This window comes from Ananas comosus, linkage group 17 (assembly GCF_001540865.1).
Source record: "Ananas comosus cultivar F153 linkage group 17, ASM154086v1, whole genome shotgun sequence".
Classification (NCBI taxonomy): Eukaryota; Viridiplantae; Streptophyta; class Magnoliopsida; order Poales; family Bromeliaceae; genus Ananas; species Ananas comosus.
Window position 1 is genome coordinate 1,709,964 of NC_033637.1, and position 19,105 is coordinate 1,729,068.

The 19,105-nt window shown below is 38.1% G+C and overlaps 4 protein-coding genes across 6 annotated transcripts; 1 reads left to right on the forward strand and 3 right to left on the reverse strand.

Moving 5' to 3' along the window:
* Positions 78–4,086, reverse strand: LOC109723003 (NAD-dependent protein deacylase SRT2). 2 transcript variants are annotated; one of them, XM_020251191.1, is made up of 11 exons: positions 3,894–4,086; positions 3,415–3,457; positions 3,087–3,312; positions 2,923–2,988; positions 2,770–2,815; positions 2,146–2,306; positions 1,932–2,061; positions 1,309–1,473; positions 976–1,103; positions 539–638; positions 78–445 (listed from the first exon to the last, which is right to left on the reverse strand). In XM_020251191.1, exons 1-11 carry the CDS (start codon positions 3,933–3,935, stop codon positions 392–394), a joined length of 1,161 nt encoding a protein of 386 aa, XP_020106780.1. In that variant the 5' UTR covers positions 3,936–4,086; the 3' UTR covers positions 78–391. The 2 variants fall into 2 exon arrangements, with proteins under 2 accessions (XP_020106780.1, XP_020106779.1); XM_020251190.1 differs by having other exon boundaries at positions 3,087–3,342.
* LOC109723244 (probable anion transporter 6) lies at positions 6,293–10,615 on the forward strand. Of its 2 annotated transcripts, none has more exons than XM_020251551.1 (2): positions 6,293–6,647; positions 8,303–10,615. In XM_020251551.1, exon 2 carries the CDS (start codon positions 8,586–8,588, stop codon positions 9,903–9,905), a length of 1,320 nt encoding a protein of 439 aa, XP_020107140.1. In that variant the 5' UTR covers positions 6,293–6,647; positions 8,303–8,585; the 3' UTR covers positions 9,906–10,615. The 2 variants fall into 2 exon arrangements, with proteins under 2 accessions (XP_020107140.1, XP_020107139.1); XM_020251550.1 differs by having other exon boundaries at positions 6,293–6,616.
* On the reverse strand, positions 10,619–13,899 carry LOC109723245 (1-aminocyclopropane-1-carboxylate oxidase-like). The gene is made up of 3 exons (XM_020251552.1): positions 13,043–13,899; positions 12,714–12,949; positions 10,619–12,066 (listed from the first exon to the last, which is right to left on the reverse strand). Exons 1-3 carry the CDS (start codon positions 13,427–13,429, stop codon positions 11,463–11,465), a joined length of 1,227 nt encoding a protein of 408 aa, XP_020107141.1. The 5' UTR covers positions 13,430–13,899; the 3' UTR covers positions 10,619–11,462.
* On the reverse strand, positions 15,714–18,074 carry LOC109722938 (1-aminocyclopropane-1-carboxylate oxidase). The gene is made up of 3 exons (XM_020251117.1): positions 17,877–18,074; positions 17,546–17,781; positions 15,714–16,598 (listed from the first exon to the last, which is right to left on the reverse strand). Exons 1-3 carry the CDS (start codon positions 17,976–17,978, stop codon positions 16,025–16,027), a joined length of 912 nt encoding a protein of 303 aa, XP_020106706.1. The 5' UTR covers positions 17,979–18,074; the 3' UTR covers positions 15,714–16,024.

Genomic DNA, 19,105 nt, shown 5'->3' on the forward strand with positions numbered 1-19,105 from the left:
GAGAGCACACATAGGATACATTCATCAAGTGAAAAAAAATATATATATAAAACAAAAGTGAAACAAATTAAGGCAAATGAAGCAGCAAAACTGTCTCCGGATACCCATCAAAGCATCTATTTCTTGGATTTTATTCCGAAGTGTCACCTCCAAAGACAAATGGACTCCATTATGCAGGGCCCATGCGAAATAATGTACATTTACTTGATCTTTACTTCTTTACACGTTGTGTTGTAAAGAACCAATGATATAAACATAAGCATGGAGTACAAGCAGCCTGCTAAAATTCCTTCGTGTCATCAAGAAGCAGTATTTAAATACTCCGGAGTTCTTCTAAGCATTCTCTTTTTGAGACCAACTACAATAGCACAGGATTATCTCAAGCGCCTATTCAACTGAGACTAGGCACAGCAATGCTTCCCATTTCAAGCAATCTGGGCAGTATCTGCATGGAAAAGAAAGAAATACAGAATCACAAACTTATAATGCACATTCATTGGGAAGATATTTTCAATGCTAAACAAAACAACCAACCGACCTCCCCACATCTCGCGCTTATTTTCAAGGATACAAGATCATCAGCTCGCGTCTCACCAATATTGATAATTGCTATAGGTGCATTTGCTTCATGCGCAGCACTGCAGAGTTAGAAAGCTGTCAACAGAGCGGCAATTTGAAATTCTTTAACCACATCACTCACAAACACATTAGTGAACGTAAAATGGCCCTCCACCAAATAAAATCGATTAGTGAGTTGTTTTCCATAGAAGAATAAAATGATCATTTCAGAGGACTGGGCTTCCCTGTAGAGTACATGACTTATCGGACATTGCCTAGTAGAAAGAGCCAATTAGACTAAAATGTTATATGAGAGATCAGGAACTAAGTAGTATTGTCACAAAAGTACGGGGACTATCAATGCATTTTGCCCGATATTAAAGAACCATTAAAGTTTTTGATACATTGTACACCTACCTGACAAGTCTATAAGCAGACATTGTCATCAGCGATGAACCCAGCACCAAGAACGCATCACATCCTCTTGCAGCTTCCATAGCTTTATCAGCTCTGTCTTTCAGGACATTATCACCAAAGAAGACTACCTACAATTTTTACAAGAAACATCATAGATTAATTTTGCTTCCATTTGAACAATTAACAAAATTGCTTTCCCCATTTGCAAGGACAACTATGTCAAAGGTTCAACCAGTAATATATGTGTAATAATAAAAAGGCATGCGGACATAACATGGATAAACCAACAAACACTCCCAACAATACAAATACTGCACCATGACTACCACTTACATCAGGTTTTAGCATTCCACCGCACTGCTGGCAATTAGGAATATAAAAATCTTCTTCCCAAAACTTCTCATTAATCTCAATGTCGCCATCAGGGCGTTGTTGCATCCCAAAGCTTTTGTCTGAGCCTGGAGGACCGCCTCCCAAGCTTTCAATTGCAGAAGCCCACTACAAAATATACACAATATAGAAAGTAAGATATGCAAACTACCAACCACAGATTACCAAGAAATAATGAACACAGAGTAACTGATTTAAATGATCCACTAAGTTGCTTAAGATATGTACTAAAGGTAAGCGTATTCTGAACCATTACTAACCAATACTGACAAAAGCAAGCTAGACCAGTTGATTGGACCGGAATAACCCTGAACTATCTCATATTAGAGAAGAATAAAGACCACAGATTAACTGAAGTAAAATAATTCACTAAACTGCTCAAGATATTTCAAAAGTTAAGTCAGCATATCCGAACCACTAGTAACCAATAATTGCAGGACCAAACAGAAGCAGTTGGTTGGACAAGATTACTCGTGAACAGGTCACCACTCGATTTAATTCAGTTAAGCAAACTGCTAAAACAAAAACCAGACAGAAAAAAATAATTAAAAAAAAAAAAATCAGACCTTTGGATTGAGGGCCTTCACTTGCTCTTGGAATAATTCCCTGCTGATGGAGGTACTACAGTTTAAACATATTACAGTGTACACAGTTCCATGCAACTCGAGTGGGTTGCTTCCGGCTCGATGATGCAACCTGAAATTCCCATGAATAAGTAACAAGGCAAACAATGTTACAGGAGAAACACAAATACAAAAACTAAAGAATGAGTTGCCTCACCTATCAACATTTTGGGTGACCATTAAATTGACACGGCCAAGCTTTTCCAAAGAAGCTAGGGCATAATGGGCTGCACTTGGTTGGGCTGCAGTAAACCTTCTCCATCCGGCATAGCTCCTAGCCCAGTATCGCCTCCGGGAGCGGCTTGAACGGACAAACTCCTGTTTATTTCGTTCAAATCAGTAGTATTACAAAGATAGAAGTTATTAGAAGAAAGTAAATGAACACTAGTGGGTGCAAGTTCAATTGGGATAGCATAGATGAGCAGTCAGCAGGTGCCAACTTTAAACATGGCCAACAATATAAAACTAACAGCTGTTGCTCAGTCAGTGATAGACTGCCAGGAACCCATATGCAGGAAGGCTTACATGCTTTAAGTTTCATTAATATGTGATATGTACATTTATTTATACTCAATTGGATAGTTGGAATTCAATCTAACATTATTCTCCTTTAATTCTATATTAAAAAGAGTGCAAATACATTACAATAATATGCTGTTAATATGCAACTAAAATAGATTTAGTAACTTATGCAACTTTTCTTGGCTGATGATTCACACATATTACTGCATATTCCAACAAATATATGACAAAAATTATCGGCATGAAACTGAGGCCACACCTGATGAGTTATTGGTTTGAAACCAGTACTATAAGCTCCATTTGGACTGCCATAAAAAAAAGCTCATATTAGTGTCATCAAGCAAAATGAGAAATGAAGCTAGCTGTAGAAAAAAGAGTTACAAAAGTCATTAGATAAACAAAGGATGCATACCTTCTATAATCAGGAATCCCAGACTCAGTGCTTATTCCAGCTCCTGTTAACACCATGACCTTGCCACTGACGCAATTAATCATAGATGAGATCTAAATCACCAAAGTTCAAAAAAACAAACAAAACTATTCTATAGAAGTAGACGGCTATCATGTCAAATTTACCTGCGATCAAAAAATTCATACAGAAGGTTCATATCCTTAGAGCTTGGAGGATCTGAATCAGGAACTATCTTCTTTTCCCTTAATAGTTGGATAGAAGGTCTGCATTGATCCTTCAATGTGACGCTAGCTGCAGAATTGCTGTAGGCCACTGGTATATGCCTAATGGGGCATTTGAAAGGAACAATACTCTTCCTTTTATTGCAAAGTGGACCATCCTTGAAGCTTCCTTGATTAGAATTTACATGAAAATGAAACCCTGATAATTTAAGACCATGTGAAATGCAATCCCGCCGAAACTAAAAAAGCTAACTTTTCTGAGTGAACTTGCCTCTCGATGCCGCTCGAAGAGCCTCTCTGACACCTGCAACGATCTGCAATCCTTAACAGGTAAAAGAAATGATACCAATCAAACAAAGATCGCAGGTAACCGTGTACTCTCCTCTACTCAGATAATAACAACATGTGACTTGAAAAAAAAAAAAAAGATCACAGGGCATAGACATGCAATTGCAAGACAAAATATGAAGTTATCAACTTGAATAGACTAATTTCATTACTTCAAATAATTTCCTCACTATTACTTTACGCAGCCTCTTGCTGTTACAAATTTCACAAAGCAACAAGCATACATCTCGCTACAAAATGGGGAGAAATAAGGGATTAAATTGGGCCACAACAATTCGCCTCTTGAGACCTCGATCATAAAATTCACCAAAATGACCATCGAATTCGCCGCAAAAGCGATAAATAAGGGATTGAATTCGCAGCGAAGAGTCGGGGAAATGTTAGAAGCACACAGCGACTTACGGTTGCGGAGGGGCGGGAGGTGTTGGTCATCATCATCGCCATGAGAGGAATTGGTTGAGCTCGCGATGCTTTCAATGGGAGGCGAAGGGTTCGAGAGATCGTCGGAGGCCGCGAATCGCGAGCTCCACGTAGGGGGCGTCGTCGCCGAGTTCTCAGCCGCAGGATGTTGGAGGGCTTCGTGCTTTCGCAGGGAACGGTCGTTTACAGCGCGTGTTTGGAGAAACGGTAAGTAGACCTGGTTCAGTGGACCATACCAGAAATGCTATTCCCTTTTCTTTTTTTTTTTTTCTTTCCTTTGTCCCATAGACATAGACTGAACTCCCACCACGCACAACCGAGCCCTAACTAAGAAAGACCAAAGAATGAATCCTGTAATATAACCGGCCGTCTCTAGAGCAAGTGGCAAAAAATTTGATGGTTGGTATCCGAGATTTCAAGTTTGAATTCTAGTTGATTCATATTTTCAGCTAAATTTATTTTTAAATAAAATAAACGAAGCAGGTAGCGTGCTACCTATCTCTAAAAAAAAAAAATTCTGTAATATAAGTACCAACCACCAAGCCCTTTGCCACTTACTCTAGAGACGCTTGGTAACATGCAGGAATTGATACCCCTGACCTCTAAGTTATCCCCTTGTATATATACAGTAGCTGGCGCACTAATTATATATAAAGTTTCTATATAGATTATAAATATATGTATAGAGTTCGGCTACAATACTATTGATAGTACCAAACACTTGGTATTATTAAGTTTTCTACCGTTAGATCAATCCCTTTGATCATTTTTATCCCTCATATCATATTATTTAACCAACCATCTACTCAATTCTAGAAGACCGCTATCATTTTAACCGTATATCGCTTCATCCAAGGACCGAAAACTTAATAGTACTAATGACTTGGTGCTAATAGTATTCTAGCCTAATTCTATATGTATAATATTTGATCTCTGGTTCAAACTGTTTAATAATTTTTTCGGTCAAAATATTAAGTCACCTTCAATCTTCAATTTAGGCAAAAGTTTTTCTTATCACACTTATTCCGTATAGAATGTATAGTTGTCTAATAAAAAATTTCCACATTACACATAAATAAAATAATTTTTTAAAATATAATTTTATTATAAAATTACCATATTAGTTTTAATTAAAATTATTGGTATCCTTGATGGCACAATAGTATTAGCTAATAAGTGCACAATAGTATTCCCGGTCCAGGGTTAAAAAACTCCCACCACTAAAGCCCACTGTCCCCTCTTTTGTTCTACTTCTCTCGGCCTAGCTAAGATCCTTTTGATTTATCTTTTTTCCATGTTTTTTTTTTTCACATGAAATGAATTGTTTAAAATATAAAAGCAACATATTTTGACTGTTTTGCTTATATATATATTTTTTTTGTAAAATGAAGATATTATTTCTTTATTTATCTATTCAAGTCTTTTTTGAGAGATAATTAATTCAAGTCTTATTTATCTATTCAAGTCTTGAAAATTAATTCATATTTAATTGTCTAGACAATGGTTCGGAGAGATTACCTTGCTGTGCCGATCGAGAAACTAGCGAGCCGGTGTGACGCACCAATTTGTGCAGGTTTGAGGCCGGAACTTTAAAAACTATCGCTATCTGTGGTACAAAAAATACTTTTCTTATAATTCAATAGTTATATTTTAACTTTAAAATTACAAATCATTCTTACCTTTTCATAATTTACATTTTTATTAATTAAATATTACTGTATATAAGCATAATATTATTGCCGTGCCACAACCTCGATTCAATTTCACCTACTGCTGGTGGTGGAGAGATTCTACTGTATATCTGTCATACCATATCAGTTATTAACAGCCTATTATATTATTTATTTTAAATAAAAAATATTATAAAATTATTTTTTTAACAATTATCACAGAATGTGTAAATTAAAAAAATAATTTAATTAATTAATTAATAACGTAGTATCTACAATGTAACTAATACATTTTAGATTTTTTTTTCATTGATGGCATGAGAATTGCGACAGCATATACCTTCTCTCTCGGAAGAATAAGGCTTAGTTTGGTATTGAGGTGGATCTAACGTTATTAGATAGAATGGAGTTGAGAAAAATATGTAGGAATATGCTTCTACGTTTTTCGATAGGATCGTAGAAAATATATCGTAACCTACTGACCACAATATACGGAACGTAATATTACGTACGGAAATAAACAGAATATTTTTTTATCGTTATTTTTTATCTCACGTAATATAATTTTTCCGCAATTTCAAACGAAACCTAACTAATTACCGTGCACGTAACGCCATCTTTCCGCATTCCCAAAATGAAGCCTAACTAATTGCCGCATAAGGCGTCAGCTGTCACCAATAAATAGCACCCAGCAAATAACTCCCCCAAAACGTACCCGCCACTGTTGAAGCCCAAAACTCCTTTTGTCTCGGTTCTTTTGAATCTTTTCTCCTCCTCCGCACCTAATCCCACGTTTCCTCTTCGTTTTCATTTCACACTCGGTGGATTCCTCGTCCATTTTCGTAGTCGAGCCCTCCCCGATCTCTCCCAATTCGTAACCCTAGCCGTACCCCGGCGCCGCGCCTCCTCCGCAGCCGCATCAGCCCTTCTTCCCCATCTCCGGCGCCGGCGACGGGGAGCTTCATCGCCTACCTCCGTGGGTTTTCTCTATGGTCGCTTCTTCTTCCGTTGCGAGATTCCGAAGCAGATGCAGTGGTATGCAGTGGATCTGTCTCTCTTTTTGCTGGTATTAATTGGTTTCATGCGGTTTCTTCGTTTACGTTAGTATAAGTTTGCAATTTGGGGAATCAAGAGTAGGGAACTGGAATTTGGCGTATAAAGAAGAAGGATTAGAAACGCAGATAATCCTGATCCGTTAGGCTTTGAAGCTCGGAGTTGACTTTGAGATTGCGTAGATCTACCACTTTATTGGGTGTTAGTTTGTATACATATGCAATGTTGATAACTTTTTGATGCATCCTTCTTTTGTTAAATTGGGTGAGGCCACTATTTACTACAAAATGTATACTAAGCCTGAAGAATGTTACTATTGACCGGATCAGCTACTATTGTTCTTTCTAATCTAGTTATCATCCTTTTTGGTGCAAATAAATTGTGTAAACTGTGTAAAATTTGAAGAAAACTATTGGGTTAGTAGTTTTGGTTAGATATTATGATGGCTAGGGTATTTGAGGTTAAATTGATGTTCAATTAAACAACTTAAGTATGTTGAAGGGCAATAATTCCTTGTAAGCACTCCTTCAACTCTTGTCCTCTAATTTCCATCAGAATTTTCTGTAAAGTAGCTGTGCTAAGTTACACATGGAGAATATTTAGACATTCTAGTTGTAATGTTTTGACAAAGTTACTTTTGTTCTTGAGTTTTTGGTGTCGTTGGTCTCTTGCTTTTCAGAATGCTTGATACAATTTTATTGACCAGTAGCGCTCTAGGTTTTTCTATTCTTGGAAGACATTTCATAATTCTGGTTCTTCTCCACCCTTTCTTTGGTTCTTACCAGCTAGAAAGCAACAAAAGTGATTAGCTATTTGGATGGGGTGAAGCTTTATGTCAGTACACTCTGCTCTCCCTATCAGATCTACTCAAAATAACTTTTTTACCTTCCAGTTTCCATAGTATGATAAAATGGAAAATACGAAGTTCGCTTGCAAAATCTTAGAGATATCAAATGGGCCTTCTCCTTTTTCTTTCGGTTGGATTCATTCTTGGTACCTTATGTGTTTAGTTTATGAACGTTGTTAAATGATTTTAAAGTCTTCACTTAATCAATGGAATGTGTTGACACATGTTGGCGGTGGCGGGTGCCATCTAAGTGATCACCTCTAAGTTGATTTAATCAACAATGTTGACCTGGACTTGTATTGTTGTGAAATGACATGTTTGTACATTGTTCAAAATTGATGTTCACATCCTAGGCATTTGGTCAAGGTCCTCACTTGTCATATGATCTTGTCATCGCCACGTAAAAATCATACTAGTAATAAGTTTGTAGTTAACCAGCTTTACATATTCTTACATGCTACTAGTTGTTTAAATTAATATAAAAGAATGCCAGTTAATAATGACTTGCATTTTTTTTTTTTTTTTGTGGTGAAATACAGACTTTGCATAATACTAATGATATAAATTTTTAAATGGTTAGATAGTTGAGTAACTTCAAGCTGAAGTCTGGTGTTTCTTAGGTGGATCTATGCAAATGCTTCTAGAGTTTTGAATGTGCTAAGGGATGGAGTAAATTTCCAGCACTATATTTGTTTTATAGCAATTTTCCTGACCTAAGTATAAGCAGCTGCAGAAAACTAACGTGTTTTGGCTTGTCTTTCTCTGGAATTCAATTGAATGCCTTCATCTTAATTCCCTTTTTTTCTTGACTCTTTTACTAGGTTTTCTGCAATATTTTCAGCAACTCGAGATTGTAACTTGATGTAGCTGATCACGCATCCTGATTTGCCATCTGTATCTTATGCCGTGATACCATTCTGTGCTGTCCTTCATAATGGGAGAATAATAAATGTGTCATCTGTCTCACATATCATCATCCGTAGAAGTAAAAGGGATAAAGATATGTTCTGATAGGAATTTCAGGAGAAGATACATGGGTTGCTAGGAAATTTGACTTTGGTTTGGACAAGTACACATCATCTTTATGACATAAATCAGTTGCACATGGCGAAAAAGCGGTACATTATTGTTCTACTAACATTCCTATGCACAAATGTATGCTACATCGAGCGAGTTGGCTTCTCAATTGCTTACACAGCTGCTGCAGACGCCATTGGTGTGAGTCAAGCAAGCAAGGGCCTAATATTATCTACATTCTACTATGGATATGTTGCTTCTCAAATTCCTGGTGGGTGGGCAGCTCAGAGAGTCGGGGGGAGACGTGTCCTTCTTTGGTCCTTTGCTTTATGGTCTTCAATTTGTGCTTTGGTACCACTAGACCCAAATCAAGTAATCACATTGGTCCTTTCCCGCCTCTTTGTTGGTGTGGCTCAGGGTTTCATATTTCCTTCCATCCATACAGTTCTAGCGCAATGGGTCCCACCACACGAGCGGTCCCGCTCTGTTTCCCTTACAACTTCGGGAATGTATCTTGGGGCGGCATGTGGCATGCTAATGTTGCCAAGTGTAGTAAAGCATAATGGACCCCAGTCTGTTTTTTTGATTGAAGCGGCGCTCGGTTTAATTTGGTCCTTCGTGTGGTTCAAATTCGCAAATGACCCTCCTCGCCCTGATCAACCGAAGGCAACAGTTTCTAATTTTGGAGAGCATTTATTGCCTATTTCAAGATCAAAAGAGAAGATCAAAGCACAAAATGTTGTTAGTTCTATACGTGGACCTAAGATCCCATGGAAACAGATAATCTTCAGTTTGCCAGTTTGGGCTATTGTGGTTAACAATTTCACCTTCCATTATGCATTATACGTGCTTATGAACTGGTTGCCCACATATTTCGAGCTCGGACTCAATCTTAGTCTCCATGACATGGGACCTTCAAAAATGCTTCCTTACCTCAACATGTTTATATTTTCAAATATAGGTGGGGTGGTTGCGGATCACTTGATTACTAGAAGGATCTTATCAGTTACCAAAACTCGCAAATTGTTGAATACTGTTGGGTTCATCGTATCTGCCCTTGCTTTAATGGCCCTTCCTTTATTTCGAACATTTACAGGCACTGTGTTATGTTCGTCGCTCTCTCTTGGTTTTTTGGCTTTAGGAAGGGCTGGGTTCGCTGTAAATCACTTGGATGTGGCCCCAAAATATGCAGGCATTGTTATGGGGGTTTCTAATACAGCAGGTACATTGGCTGGTATTGTAGGTGTTGGGCTTACAGGAAACATATTGGAGGCAGCAAAGAGTGCTAATATGGATCTCTCGAGTTCTGAGAGTTGGAAGACAGTATTTTTTGTTCCAGGATACCTCTGCATTTTTAGTTCTTTCATTTTTTTGATATTCTCGACAGGAGAGAAAATTTTTGAGTAATGACATACTTTTTTATTGAAATTCTGAAGCATTGCATGGCTTAATCGGCATTTGTGCCGATCTATGAAGAGGCGTTAGACTGTTATGTCAGATAGTGCCATTTAATTTTGGGACACGGTGCAGTTTAGCATGGAATAGCACTCAGCAGATTATGATGTTACATGCAAATTGGCAATAGAGTTTTATCATAATTATTTTCTCAATACACGTTCTTTTCACATGTTATTGATGCCATTTCATCTTATCCTCTTATAAGTTAGTTTTGATTCTTATCAAGTGGTTGTGTGTAAGAGGATTATGACTCTATTGTACCAGCATATGAAGTGGCCATTTCGATGGCCTTTGGTACGTTATTCTTTCTGTGAAGAGGGGTTGGGATATCATTTCGGATAGTGCCATTTAGTTTTGTAGTGAAGTGCTGCGGCTAATTTAGCATGGAGAAACACTCAGCTGTTGAGGATGTCAACAAAGGTTGTGGATGAGTTTAATCATAATCAAGTCTTCTTCTCTGTACATGTTCAGTTACTTGTTACTGATGCCATTCAATATTGTCCTCTAATACTTTAGATTTATATTGAGCAGGTGTATGTAATAGAATCATGGTTCTATGGCGGCGACATAAGAAGTGGTTGAGTTATTTGTTACCATGCTTTTTTCAATTGAACTCATGTCAGAATTGTTTGATAATGTAGGTACTGAAAATTTAAATTCTTCTCCTCCATTTGAGTGGTGCGCATACTGCAGCCTGAAATGTATCAGAGTGGTGTATGCTTGTTGTTGCTTGTATGCCGGTAACTTTCATTTTCATATGTTTTTTGGTGCCTTTTGACGTATTTTCTGAAAAATATACTTTCCTCGTCTGTCCAATTACTTCAGTGTTCTTCATACAGCAGTCATTTCTCTAACTATGCAGTATGGATCATTATAAGATATTGCTAGACGTTGTATCTCTAGTTTCGGACATCAGCAGATTTGATATGCCCTGTCAATAAGTTTTCTAAATTGTTTGACGCCACTACTTATGCTTCTCATCATTAGCTGTCACAATTGTTCACTCCGCATGACCAAATTCAGCATGAAAAATGCTAACTGGCTACACTTATGAGGAGGTGTAAATCTTAAACCTCACTCATTCCTTGTGGGTTTGTATTAAAATAAAATTGTTGATAAGATTTGTGAGAGAATAATAATTTTTGGATGAGTGGGGTGTCAGATTTACACTGTATAAATAGGTGTCCAGTTAGCATTGCTCATTCAGCATCCATACATGGAAACCTCTTTTCGAATTTCATAATGCATCAAGTTTCGTCCAAGTCAAGCAACTGTTGCAAAGTGAATACAGATTAAGGAAGAGTCAAGGATAACACTTTTGATATTTTTAGTGGAAAGAATAGCAATCGATACTGAATACCCTCATTACAAAAACTCTCATCTTAAATCCTAGCGGAAACCATCATTCTTGCAAACCAATCACTCAAAAGCACACTGTAAGTATCAACTCTCACCTTCATATAATCATCTGCCCTACAAGAATCACCAGCATTCCCTTTGCCCTTTTCACTTTCCACCATCCTTCATTTTCATGGCCCTCATTGCTTCAAACCTCGGCTCCTTGGGGAGAAACTTCTGCTTCACATAGAAATCCATATAATCCCCGAAGACAAACTCAGGGTACAAACCCCTACCCCCCTCTCCTTCGATGGCCGGAGCTATAGTGGCCTTTAAGGCTGGATTGTAGAACGAAGCAACAGAACGGCGATTGCCGGCGCGTGTCGCCAAAACACGGTGCAAAACACTCTTATACTTGCCATTGCTTAGGACCTCAATCTGGTCACCGGTGTTGATCACGATGGTGTTGGTGATCGGCTGGACGTCAATCCAGCAGCCATCCTTCAGTATCTGCAGGCCGCCGACGCGGTCGTCCTGGAAGAGGAGGATGACGCCACCGGCGTCAGTGTGGGCACGGAGGCCGTTGGCGAGGTCAGGGCGTGGGCACGGCGGGTAGTGGCTCACCTTCGTGCCAAAGAAGGGTGCATAGTCGCCGCCGCCGGAGAAGGCCTTCTTGATGTGGCCTCTCTCTAAGCCCAGGTTCTCTTCCATCACCTCCATTACTTTCTCAGCCAGGTTCCTAAGCTCCCTCCTACACTCTTTCATTATCTCCCTGCATTTTTGTGAAAATTTATGGTTATAATTTATTTCGTTAGCTGGAGTGTGGTTATTATAGCTGAGCAAATTTTAGGAGCAAGAATTTAATTCCTGTTATATAATTATGTAAACGTTTTTTCTCGACGCACTGTTGATATTTCAATGGTAAAGCACCAGACTAGGTTTGAAAGGATTGTGGTTTCAAGTCTTTGGTGGGAGGACTGAGAGTCAAGATTAAGAGGCCAAACTCTTGATTTTACAATGTAAATTACTGAATAAACTTTCTAAGTAAAATAAAAATTACATATGGTTAAAAACAGCCTTTTGTAGGAAAGGTATGATCAAACATTGGAATCTTTTTGCCTTCCCCACTCATATACTCTGGTGCAGGTAAGGATATCGTGCCTGTTCCGTTCACCTTCTAAAGTAACTTTTGTATTCTGAAAAGTACTGCACGATGTCAAGCGAGCAAGAAATGCGAAGCTTTTATTATGTTGAAATTAGCTTCTGAGCCCAATTCAGAAGGTGAGAATTTAATGAAAAAAAAATGTAGGTGATCTTTTAGTCAGCTTTGCTCAAGCAGAACTTCATAGCTTCACTGAAACTGTTTCTATGGCTACACAATGATAGAATCATGTGGAGGTATAGGATTAGGGGGCTTACTTGAACTCAGGGGGGTTAGATGGCCACTGGTTATCATCTTGGAGGAAAAACACATCCTCCCAATCAACATTATCCAACTTCTCGAAGGAGTGCCCTTCACCTTCCTGATCCGCCAGCTTGTTCAATTGCACGACAGGGTTGGACCTTCTGAACTCTTCCTCTCTCAGCTTATAGCATTCGGAGCACACCTTCTTCACGCCTTCGAGAAGCTCAATCGGAATCCCGTGGTTTACGAGCTGTTAGTGTTAACAAGATGATGACTCTTATATTGTCTGCAAGTACTATGATTTACGGAAAAAGCATTGATGAGGATACAGTTAGATGTTCACCTGGAAAAATCCCCATTCCTCGCATGCATTTGCAATCTGCGCCAAAGTTTGGGTCCTCTCGTCGCCATCCAACTTCGAGAAATCAATGACTGGAATAGCCATTATTAGAGAAAAGACAGTTAGGGAGAGATGAAGAGGAGCCTCTTTGAGAAGCTTAGGAGTCTCAGTAATGCAATGAATGACCAAGTATGGGGTTGGCCTTTTATAATGCACAAAGTTGGATAATTTGATATGTACAAGTATATGGAAAATTGTAAAGTAATGTGAGGTCAATGCAGCCACCGGATTGTCAGGGCCCTTTTTGTTGTCAACGGCCCTGACCTTGTCAATAACATTGAGTTTGTAAAGAGTCTGGCTTGGCTGGCTCGTTCTGTGCAGGTGAGTCATTTGACCCGTGACAGGATGGCGCACAAATCAAGATTGGCATCCAAGAGACAATCTCTATCAATGAGTACGGGTTGAAAGAGAGAAATTATAAATAATGGGATTTGACTTGGTAAACGGGCAAATTAAGTCACATTTGATCAGGAGGTCAAGCATGTTTGAGGTTAGAATAAAATTTGGGCCTAGTGCTTCCGTAGCCGACACAAAAATGTGTTTTAGGATTTGGATCTGGACGGTGGATTGTGATGCTGCGAAGGTTCTTACAGAGGCTCATATCAGGTATTAAAGTTGTCAAAATTTAAAAACACATAATTTTTTCTTAGGAAAACGCTCTCGTGTCGATACACTGTGATAAGAATATTCGTTATTTTATCAAATCTTCTATATTTTATTAGAGTTATTATTTGTTAGTTTTATAAAAAAATACATATTGTATAATATCTTATCAGTATGGTATGATATGTTGGGCACATTTTGTACCGGCGGGCATTTAAAATTTTGTATTTCATATCTCAGTTGAGTACATATACGAAAGATAATAGTACTAATTTATCACTCATTTGGGATCCAATTCTCCAAGTAGATTTGTCGGTGTCGGCCATTCTTATAGCGTAGCCAAGAGGCTAGATCTATACTTTGTTATAGTTATTTATAATAATCTAGTTGACCAAGCTGCTTTTTCTCTCTTCTTTATTACTTTTTTTTCTTGGTTTGCTTCTTTGTACTAACTAATAATGTCTTCACAAACACAACAATGTTGTCTTGCAAATAAATAAGCAAACAACTTATTTAGGCTTAGTTTGGTATTGAAGCCTATCAAACGCTATTAAATAAAATAGAGTTGAGGAAAAAATATATAGGAATATACTTCTACGTTCTCCGATAGAACCACAAAAAATATATCGTAACCGACTCATCGCGATATGCGGAACGCAATATTACATACGAAAACAAACATGATATTTTGCCAACATATTTTCTTACCGCACGTAACGCTATCTTCCCACAATTCCAAACGAAGCCTTAGACTAGTTTGATTATATTATATGATTAACGAACTTTATTAAATTTTCTGTTGTTACTGGGTAATTTTTGGCTTTGGGCGTAAGAACTAGGTTTCTTTACTTGATTCAGTCTAGTAAGATGGTTTATTTCGCCTAATGTTTTTTAAAATATTTTTTTCAAAAATCCTTTTTTGTAACTACTTATAAGAGTTTGTGGAGTATCTTAGTAAGCTGGGATCTTAGCTGATGTTCAGGATAGAGAAAATCACGTAGCCACTTTGACTTGCACCTCATTTTTCTTCCGTAAGCCGTAGCTTTTTGCTACTGACTTGCTATACTTCTAACATAGGCCATTTCTATTGCAAGTCGCAAAGAGTTTAATAGTTGATATATATTTACAGTTCAAAGTTTAAAGTCTAGTTATTTTTTATTTTTCGCCGAAATTATGTCTACAAAAAAAAATAAATGAGGCAGCAACATACTGCTATTCTCTCTCTAGCCCCACCCAAAAAAATCCACAGCGAGTTAATCGGCCGGGCCTTAATGGGCCAGATCAGAAGCCTAAACCCAATGAACACTGGATCAACTTTTTTTCATATAACTGACCGTTCCTAGAGCAAGTGGCAAAGAACTTGGTGGTTAATATCCGAAATCTAAGTTCGAATCCTAATTGATTCACATTTCCTGCTAAGTTTATTTAATTTTAGAAATAAACAAATCGGGTAGCGTGCTACCTATCTCTCAATTTTTATTTTATTTTATTTTTTTTTATATGGTGGTCGTTTTGAATTGAGCGGAACCACATGATCTTCCGAAACAAGGTTAATTCACAATTTGGCTTACTTGCTTTGAAGTATCAATCAACTTTTAAACTCTTGGGAGGTGCTTTGTTGAGTTTCAAACTGTTTTTCCTTCTGAACTTTCACAAATTTTGATTGTCTCCATCATTATGACTAAGTTCATTTCCTCACAATAAATAAAACAGGTAGTTTGCTATCTTTTTCTTAAAAAAACTCTACACCGTAAAATTAAGCAGGTGGAGGGATTCTGTATGTAGTTGCCGCTTATTCGTATTTGCTATTACCTCTGCCTCGTTGTAGTTGCATGGTACGTGGTTTATTTTTTCAGTACTTCGTATCTAGTTATAAAAGTGATTCGTTTATACTTAGTTATCTAGCGTACGTAATTCATTGAGATTAAATTGAACATTTCAAATCATCTTTACGTGCGTGTAAAACAAACTCCAACTAAGCAACCAATAATAAAAAAAAAAAGAGACAAAATTTAGGACTCATCACCACCATCACAACTTAGACTTTTTATCTCAATAAAATGTACAACCATGCATTAGACTCAAACACAAACCTTTAAAAAGTCCATGCATGCCATATCCTACGCTCAAACATTTGCGCAATTAAAAAGCAAACAAGCTTCTCCAAACCAACACACAAAAGATGGCCATGCAACAAATTAACTATCTATACATGCACCACTCACACAATAAGAAAACAAGGAACTACCATTTTCACACACCATTAGTATATAGTGACTATGAATTACTAGCACTGTACGATCGATCGATCGATCGACGGAATTACACCTTCGCCATGGCGTCGAACCTGCGCTGCTTGGCCTGGAACTTCTGCTTCACGTACACGTCCATGTAGTCTCCGAACGCGAACGTGGGGTATGCGGCGGCGGCATTGGTGGCGGGGCCGATGGTGGCCTCGAGGGCGGGGTTGTAGAAGGAGGCGATGGAGCGGCGGTTGCCGTCGCGGGTGGCGAGCACGCGGTGCCAGACGCTCTTGTACCGGCCGTTGCTGATGACCTCGATCTGGTCGCCGGTGTTGATGACGATGGCGTCGGCCAGCGGCTGGACGTCGACCCAGCGGCCGTCTTTGAGGATCTGCAGGCCGCCGACCTCGTCGTCCTGGAAGAGGAGGATGACGCCACCGGCGTCAGTGTGGGCGCGCAGGCCCGTGGCGAGGTCGGGGTGGGGGCACGGCGGGTAGTGGCTGACTTTCGTCCCGAAGAACGGCGCGTAGTCGTCGCCGCTGGTGAATGCGCCCTTCATTATATCCTTCTCCAGGCCTAGGTTCTCTTCCATGATCTCCAGCATCTTCTCCGCCAGCTTTTTCAACTCGCGCCTATACTCCATCATAGTTTCCCTACAAGTTTTTTTTTTTTTTTTTTTTTTTTTTTTTGAGTGAATAATTTATGAGGGACGGTATAATTTACTTGATCCAAATTAAAAGTAAAAAAAAAAAAAAAAAAATGTTGTACATATGAATGCACCCCTTGTTGCTTTTCTTTTTCGTTGTTCCCCCACGTATTTTTCTAAATTTTGATCGTTATAAATTGAATTATTTTGAATATTCAAATTGAGGATTCGCCAAACTGTAACCGGTTTTCAGATTGTTTATAGCTAATAAGCTATTAAAATTTACTGGAACCTTTAATTCCTAAACTGATTGGAATAATAACTCGATGGAAATCAATTGACTTAATTATGAAAAAAAAAGGGTGATCGATCGAGGGGGATTCAGTAAAAACTTATCAAATTCCTTCATAAAAAATTAAATTTAATGACGACAAAAGAAGAAACGAGGAACCGGTGAATGTTCAGTTATACTTTAAATAGCAATATTAATTTGCGATTTCTTTATTAAGTTACGTATGACGGAATCATGATATATATCAAATTGTATGATCATCTTGCTTTAATATTCGCGATGCCAATCCCATCTAAAACATTTTCATGCCAAGTGATTTTTCAAGGGTCGCCGTTTTACAAATATCAGGTTAATAAATTAATTGATTTATGGGCTCTAGCTAGCAGGTTAGTAAACAAATTAATTAACGATTGTGTACACATGTTGTTAAACCTCGCACAATAATCCATACTTCTTTTTTTTTTTTTCCAAAAAATTTAAAAAAAAAACCCCCATAAAGATTAATTAGAAAGTTGCATTGAGATATATAAGAAAACCAGATTCATAACGATTTAGTGTTCATTTGTTAATCTTTGCTTGTGCAATCACCAGCAAGTGTAGTAATTAATATACTAGGAAATATATCTTAATTTGATCATATCATATGTACGAGATCATCTTACTTAAACTCTGGAGGGTTGGATGGCCACTGATTATCATCTTGGAGAGTGAACACATCCTCCCAATCCATATCATCCAACTCGTTAACAGCGAGCCCCTCGCCTTCTCGGTCCACCATTTCCTTCAGCATCTGTACAGGCTTCGACTCCTTGAACCCTTCCTCCCTTAACTTGTAGCATTCGGCGCAAACCTTCTTCACGCGATCGAGTAGCTCCACCGGGATCCCATGGTTCACCAGCTGCAATGCAACGCACACAGTATCGCCGAAGAATATCAAAACTAGCGAGAAAAGTAAAGCGATCGAATTCCAAACAAGTGTGTCATGCATGCTACCTGAAAGAATCCCCACTCTTCGCATCCGTTAGCGATCTGGGCCATGGTTTCGGCGCGCTCCTCGCCTTCCAACTTCGAGAAATCGATGACGGGGATCACCATCTTTCGATAAGATAGATACGAGAAGGAGATATAAATAAATTAAGAAGAGAAAAATGTAAGGGGGGAGGAGGGTTAATTTGTTGCTAGAGCTTTGGAAGACTCTTCAACTGCAATTGAATGACTGCAAAGGGGAGAGGCAAAGGCATCCTTTTATAATAGCACAAACTTGGTGTCAAATGTTAGTTTATTCTCACGGGAACTGTATCTGGATTAATCAAATGAGGCATCATTTTGGGCGGTGTACACTGCTCTTATTTGTTTATCATTTGATCATATGTATAAATATATATATAGTTTGAAATAACATAAAAGAATATGAAGGTCAATGTAGCATTGGAGGGATATTAAATGCCCACAGCTCAAGCATGCCCATGAGGTGAACATATATTAATCAATATATTAGTGATTGATTTTGCTTGCTTTGACTTAGTATAAGAGGGTGATTTGTCACCTTAATTAGGGCAATATTAATCAAGCTCTCCAAGATTAAAAGTGCCCTCCATCTCTCCACATTGTCTAGATAATTTCATATTGAAGCATAATTGCCACTAATCTGGCCTAATCGAAGTAGTTAACTTCACGTTAAGACATGAAAGCGTTTGCGAAGGGTTTTCGTTATCTGGTCTGTGATTCATGAGACATGCCCTATTTGGTTTGCTTCGGTCCGGTTTTTCTTAAATTGGCAACTAATTTGCCGAAAGATCTTCTTAATTTAGGTTTAGATCTTTAATCCTAAGCTAGTTGTGGAAAAGGAACTTCTCTAAACATGGTTTCTTTTTTTCTTTGTTTTTTACAAAGTGAAATATATTTTCTTTTTGTATAGGATGACTGAATAGTTATAGATGGAGACCACATGATATGGACCCCCTGATCACATGAATAAATTGGACAAACATAGTTCTCAACATGTTTTCTCCTCTTTTTTTTTCAAAAAAAAAAAAAAAAAACATAGTTCTTATAATGATATGTTTTGTTGCAACATCTTTTTGAATCATATGTACCATCCTACAAGTTGCAATATTCTAACCCTGCCGACTTAGGAAGCATATCTTTGATGTGAATCTTGTAATCTTTCTAATTCCAAGCTGCACCTGATTCTGAGTTGTTAGCTGCTGCAATTCTTAAGT